This window comes from Pollicipes pollicipes, unplaced genomic scaffold (genome assembly GCF_011947565.3).
Source record: "Pollicipes pollicipes isolate AB1234 unplaced genomic scaffold, Ppol_2.1 Scaffold_7261;HRSCAF=8764_pilon_pilon_pilon, whole genome shotgun sequence".
Lineage (NCBI taxonomy): Eukaryota > Metazoa > Arthropoda > Thecostraca > Pollicipedomorpha > Pollicipedidae > Pollicipes > Pollicipes pollicipes.
In genome coordinates, this window is record NW_023597054.1 from 57,632,172 (window position 1) to 57,638,681 (window position 6,510).

General features: G+C 54.0%; 1 protein-coding gene across 1 annotated transcript; it reads left to right on the forward strand.

Annotated features, from left to right (window-relative positions):
• The first annotated feature begins 1,625 nt into the window (after positions 1 to 1,625).
• Positions 1,626 to 6,172, forward strand: LOC119113002 (cytochrome P450 26C1-like). Its single transcript, XM_037237312.1, has 6 exons — positions 1,626 to 1,749; positions 2,480 to 2,622; positions 2,772 to 2,898; positions 3,395 to 3,506; positions 3,815 to 3,902; positions 5,639 to 6,172. The coding sequence occupies exons 1-6, from the start codon at positions 1,659 to 1,661 to the stop codon at positions 5,792 to 5,794; spliced, it is 717 nt and encodes a 238-aa protein (XP_037093207.1). The 5' UTR covers positions 1,626 to 1,658; the 3' UTR covers positions 5,795 to 6,172.
• The last annotated feature ends 338 nt before the right edge of the window (positions 6,173 to 6,510 follow it).

Consider the following 6,510-nt stretch of genomic DNA (forward strand, 5'->3'; position numbering starts at 1 on the left):
ACTGGCTCTGGTACGGTAACTACCACCTACTGATACGGTAACCAGTACCAACCACGCGCAGTGACGGCAGGCACTTCCCACTGGTACAGGCCGGCAGACCCCATTTACGTATAAGGTGACGGCAGACACTGGACATCTTCGTGGTAGCCACCACCGACTGGCGCAGTTACGGTAGACACCACACACCGTCCAGGTAACGGCTAACGCCGTCTGATGCCACGTCAAGAGAAGAGACCACGTACTAACGTTGCAACGGCAGACAGACACCACCCGCTAGCACAGCAACGGCAGACACCACCCGCTAGCACAGCAACGGCAGACACCACCCGCTAGCACAGCAGCGGCAGACACCACCCACTAGCACAGCAATGGCAGACACCACTCGCTAGCACAGCAACGGCAGGCATCACCCGCCAGTACAGCAATGGCAGGCACCAGCCGCTAGCACAGCAACGGCAGGCACCACCCGCTAGCATAGCAATGGCAGAAACCATCCGGTAGCACAGCAACGGCAGGCACCACCCGCTAGCATAGCAATGGCAGATACCATCCGGTAGCACAGCAACGGCAGGCACCACCCGCTAGCATAGCAATGGCAGACACCATCCGGTAGCACAGCAACGGCAGACACCACCCGCTAGCACAGCAACGGCAGGCACCACCCGCTAGCATAGCAATGGCAGACACCATCCGGCAGCACAGCAACGGCAGGCACCACCCGCCAGCATAGCAATGGCAGACACCATCCGGTAGCACAGCAACGGCAGGCACCACCCGCTAGCACAGCAACGATAGGCACCACCCGCTAGCATAGCAATGGCAGACACCATCCGGTAGCACAGCAACGGCAGGCACCATCCGCGAGCAGAGTAATGTCAGACACCACCACCTAGCACAGGAACGACAGGCACTACCCACTGGCCCAGCAACAGCAGATACCACCCACTGACAAAGTGACGGCAGGCACCACCGGCTAGCACAGTAATGGTAGACCCCACTGGCTCAGCAGACACTGTCCGTAGGCGCGCTGACTTGGCGTTTCCTGAGTTTATTTTTTCTCCCTGCGGTGACATTGGCACTACGGAGTGCTTAAGATCATCTTCTATCGACACATCTGTTAAACTTTAAGACAAATTTGTCACCTTATTTTAGCTAACCGCACCCAGAGGATGGTATACGTACATATATATATATATATATATATATATATATATATATATATATATATATATATATATAATATGCCCTCCTAAACCTCTGTTTGGACTCCAAAACTCCTTTTTCTAACCCGAGATCGAACCGTACTTGCTCGACCAGGGCATTGTGCACCCCTTGCAAAAATAGGATTTCGCTCTATATATTCACCTCGTAACTAAATGACAACGTTATGGGCGCAATATGACCTATGCAGTCGGCGCGCCCAAAAACCACAATTAACAACAATATAACAAGCACTGTGCACCAAAGGATTGGAGCGCAAATATTGTTCTTCGTGCGCATTATCTCTAAACTGGCGGTCACCTCTTGACTTTTTCCGTGTAGCACACGCTGCGATTGGTGACACGGCTGTTTTCGCGTGGTGCATTCAGTCCCTGCTCTGACAGGGCGTCCCTCCGCCAGGACTCTACTCGTTGCCTGTGTCGGTGAGTGTACCACTGATGACGTCATCGTCCTACAAGCAAGCCCTGGAGGCCAAGGAGAAGCTTCTGGGGCTGGCAGATCAGATGCTGGAGGATGAACCTCAATCTAGTGAGACAGCTCTCGTTTGATGACGACTGACACACCCCGAAAAGTGTTTTTGCTCACCGTTTTATGATGCGTTTTACTCTACGCCTGTAATTACTTGACGAATGCTTGTGTATCTCGGATATATTTAGCAAGTATAGATTGCTTTGGTTACCACATGGGAGCAGTGTCCAATTGTCTGTCAGTCCATACGCCGGCGATGTTTCGCCAGTAGTGTAGCGAGCCGTTAAAACAATTTGATACACTGCTTTATTCTGTTGCCAAACGGTGGCAGAAAGTGTTTCCGAAGTCGTCGAAACTGCCTAGTGTGCCTCAGTCCACATGCACCTGTACTCTGCTGTATGGGCGCCAAATGACCAACGCAGTCGGCGCGCCCGTAAAGTCCAATAAACAACAACAGTAAAGCACCCGCGCTCCGCTGTGTGGTGAAGACCGGCCATGCTGCCCGCGTTGTAACGCACCAGTCACCGCTCGCCATATCGTTTGTACATACTCAGAATTTATCGAAGAACGCCTTTCTATTTCGCTCGAACTGCACCATGTCTCACCTATTCTGATGTGCTTGACAACTCATCATACCAGTGCTCTGCCAAGGCAATGGTTTTCGAGTCGCCGAAGCTGTCTGGCGTGCTTCTATTTTCGTTGGCTGATCGTCCGCTGTCTATGCTATGCTGTCGAATCGATCAAGCGGCTCCGCGTGCTCGCCAGTCACGCGCCGGCGGGCTGTTGACAGTGTTTATCGAGTCGTTGAAGCTGGCGGTGGAAGACCAGGACACGCGGCGGAACCACCTGCTGCTCTGCTCGTCAGCGCTAGTCCCCAAGGCGCTGGCCTCGCTGCTCACCTCCGCCGTGGTCCTGTCGCCCCTCTGGAAGCAGGTCAGAGCCCATCACCATCACTGTGTCCCTCTCGAGTCGCTTCACCACCGTACCGCGCAACCTCTTTTGGCGCGCTGAGCTGCCGGACGGCCCATGTACCGTCTGGACATCTGTCGTCGGGTCCCGCTTGACCGTTCCTCGGCCGGCAGCGCTACGTCAGCGCGGACGGCCACATCAGCGAGGAGGACCTGGACTGTGTACTGCTGGAGGTGCAGCGGCTGCAGCCGCCGTTCCTGGGCGGCCGGCGCCTCGTCAGGCGCGACGCCCAGGTGGCAGGTGGGTCCAGCCCTAGGGGCAGCTGAGTCGAGCCCTATTGGCGGGTGAGTCGGGCCCTAGGGGCAGGTGGGTCGAGCCCCATTGGCAGGTGGTCGTACCTTGGTGGCAGGTGGGTCGAGCCCAAGTGGCGGGTGGGCCGAGCCCTAGTTGCGGTTGGGTCGTACCCGGGTGGCGGGTGGGCCGTCACCCTACCGCTGCCCTCTGTCCTCTGTTGTCCGCCGAGTGTCGGCTGCGTTCTTCCCGACAGCCGGCCTCGGTGACTGTGACGCTGCAGCCGGGTGCCGTGCTCACCACCCCAGCTCTGGTCCAGACCACTGCGTCATCCGCCACCCTGGAGCCGACGAGACAGAGTTTACTCTTTCTCTCTGTTCCCTTCCCACCATCACCGGACACGCGGGCGGAGATGCGTGAATGCGTGCGTGCGTGCGTGCGTGCGTGTGCGGGTGACCATGTGTGTGTACCGGCGTGGGCTTGAGACCGTCCGGCGTGTCCGCAGGGTACCGGCTGAGCCGCGGCCAGGCTGTCGTCTACGGCACGGCGGCGGCACACCGAGACCCAGCCGTGTTCCCCGCGCCCGACACGTTTGACCCGGAACGTTGGAGGACCAGGTCGGTGGTCTGCAGCTCTTCTGAAGGTCGACTGTGCCCTCTCCCAGTGCCAGTCACCGGGTGCTGCGTGAAGGCCAAGGTTTAGGGGCCGGTCCTTTGACACGCCTTTCATGTGATTGGGCTTAATTGCTTTGAATTTGGCATAGGAGCAATGATTTAACGCAGACCTGTGTTTGGCTACTTGTTTGGCTTTGCATCTCGGTTGGTCACGTACTTTTACATCATTTCCAGCTCACTTCTTCTATCGTGTCATTCCTGCGAAAATTTATGAAGTGGAGTCATTAAGCTGCTTGTGATATGTCTTGCAGTAACAAGAATGACAGAGACAAGCTGTTCTGCTTTGGCGGAGGACCGCGAAACTGCATTGGGGAGAAGATGTACCAGCACATTCTGAAGGTATAGCGTCTATTGTTCTAGACAATTGTCAGCTCTGTTATTTAGATACCCACCAGCTCCGGGACATTTCTTCCCTTCCATATCTCCGGAGCGGACAATGGAATGCTTTTGCCACTTCATGATTAGTTCATTCAATAATTTTCGTGGAAGCGTGCTCTAAAATATATACGTGTTGTCATTATGCACCCATGATGTGCGGGAATAAAGAAGCATGCAAGAAGAAGAAGTTAGAAGTAGAAGTGTGCATTTCGGAAGCCATTTGTAGAGGAGCACTGATTGTTAAGGATAACAGCAGATTCGTCAATAATTATCTTCCAAGATATATTTTTTGGTCTTGCGGATTAAGCGCTTGTTTTCTGGGCTATCCTTGTATAGGACAGAAGCAACTCTAATCATTGCGAGAAGAGTCCAATAGGACCACATTCCTGCTTCGTTTCTTTTTCTGCCGTCGCTTCGTAAATCCTCTGGCGTTGGCACGTGGCTTATTCACCACTACTTACACTAGTCACACTTATGACGACCACCAGGTAAGGGCGCGCCGGCTTGAATTCTAGACTATGTTTCTTGTTCGAATATATATATATATATATATATATATATATATATATATATATATATATATATATATATATATATATATTCGAACAAGAAACATAGTCTAGAATTCAAGCCGGCGCGCCCTTACCTGGTGGTCGTCATAAGTGTGACTAGTGTAAGTAGTGGTGTAATATAAGCCACGTGCCGACGCCAGAGTCCTTGGCTGACGTGAGCCCACAACAGTGTTATACAGGACAGTGCTGCTGCTCACGGCGGGCTGCTATAAATTTCTGGTTTCGGGGCGTTATTTGCTTGGAACGACGTCAGGGCAAAGGAGGCGAAGAATGTTGATATTATGTTACGAGCTAAATGGCTACATGACAGTGAAGTGCGGTATTGTGAACGTTGCCTTTCACACAGGTTCTGCCGCACCGTGTTGTAATTTTGCCAAAACTCGAGGCTTTCATATTTCAAATGAGCGTTGGCCAGCCCAATACAGGCCTCCAGTTGGCCACGAAGCTCCGGCGCCCCTCTCCCACTTCGCATGTGCTTTTCACCTCGTGCACGCAGTCCTGCGTGGCGACCACCGATTTTGAAGTGTGGTGTGATGATGTTGGCTGCTGTCATGTTCAGGACCAAACGGACTTTATATCGGCTGAAGTTTCCTAGATTTTCATGCTGCCAGGTTCCCCTTACTCCCCGTGCTTACTGATATAAGCGAGGAAGACATTAAGTGAATAAGAAAAAGAAATCGGTATAATCAGTTGTGCTGAAAACTGCCGACCTTCAATATGCCATGAGGCACGGGTTAAGCGTGGAGATGGCCAATCATTTAGATGTATGATGAGAAGTCACCGCTTCAAGGCGGTGGCCATGGCTATGAGTCTCCGCGAGCACAGTCGTAAAACGTTAAATATTCTCACAATGTTTCTCAGTGATCCCTGGATATCTGTTCAACCAGTACTACCACTTACAACACGCTTCAATTATCTTCAGAACAAGGACTCATGCTTCACATGCATATGTGTATCAGGTGGGACGTTTGGCGGGCGTCATTCCGTGCGCGGTCCTCTCAGCCAGCGTGACGTCCCTCACACAGCCACTCTCATGCGCAACAGGCGTGGTGTCGAGGTGTGGCGCGCGCGCCGCCGCCGCCGTCTGTCCCGCCTTGTGACAGGTGCATGCGCGGCCGTCGGCAGGAGGCGTGCCGCGCGTTCGTGGCCGAGTTCGACTGGCAGCTGCCGGATACGTGGCGGCCGACCTGGAAGCACATGCCGGTGTGCCGTCCCACCAACCTGCCGGAGCTGCGCCTGGCGCGCCGGGCCGGCGGCGAGCTCTGGCAGGACGCCAGCTGACCAGCCGGCACACGCAGGCACCATGACGGAGGCCGGCCCACGGCGTCCCGTGACGGCCCGGCCCCGTGACGGCCGCAGCACGTCAGCCGATGCACCACGCCGACAGCCTGGTGGTGTCGGGCGATGTTGAGCGTCGGTCACAGAAACAACGAAACGTCGGAGGACGCCCGCAGCAAACGCGGCATGCCGGAGTACACCCGCAGCAAACTCGTTACGTCGGAGGACGCCCGCAGCGAGCTCGGTACGTCGGAGGACGCCCGCAGCGAGCTCGGTACGTCAGATGACGCCCGCAGAAAGCACGGTACGTCGGAGGACGCCCGCAGCAAGCTCGGTACGTCGTACAACACTTCGCACCAGTAGCATTGTGATCAGCCTTGGACCACGGTCAGACGCTAGATCCATGAGCGTAACCAACACGGGTCATTTGATTACTCACAAATGGCACTATAGTGCCCTTCAAGTGTTTTCTGAACACGCATTTGGTTCGATTCGCGTTGCCTCACGTTCGGTATAGGAAACGCACGCCGGTATTTAAGGCCGTTAAATTGAATTGCCGTTGAATATGTACTGTTGGCCTTCAAAGTGCTACTGATTTGCCATTGTATATTCATGTTAAGTTGCGTAGTTGAGTTAAAATGCCTTCTATTTAAGTTGATATGGGCTCATGTGTGTCTGACTTACTTAGTTTCGCGACCTAACTTAGTTTTAACGGGTGG

Coding starts and splice junctions, on each gene's coding strand:
- LOC119113002 (XM_037237312.1), top strand. CDS start 1,659: ATGACGTCATCGTCCTACAAGCAAGCCCTGGAGGCCAAGGAGAAGCTT. Junction 2,899..3,394: donor GCGCGACGCCCAGGTGGCAG/GTGGGTCCAGCC, acceptor GCGTGTCCGCAG/GGTACCGGCTGAGCCGCGGC. Junction 3,903..5,638: donor TGTACCAGCACATTCTGAAG/GTATAGCGTCTA, acceptor GGCCGTCGGCAG/GAGGCGTGCCGCGCGTTCGT.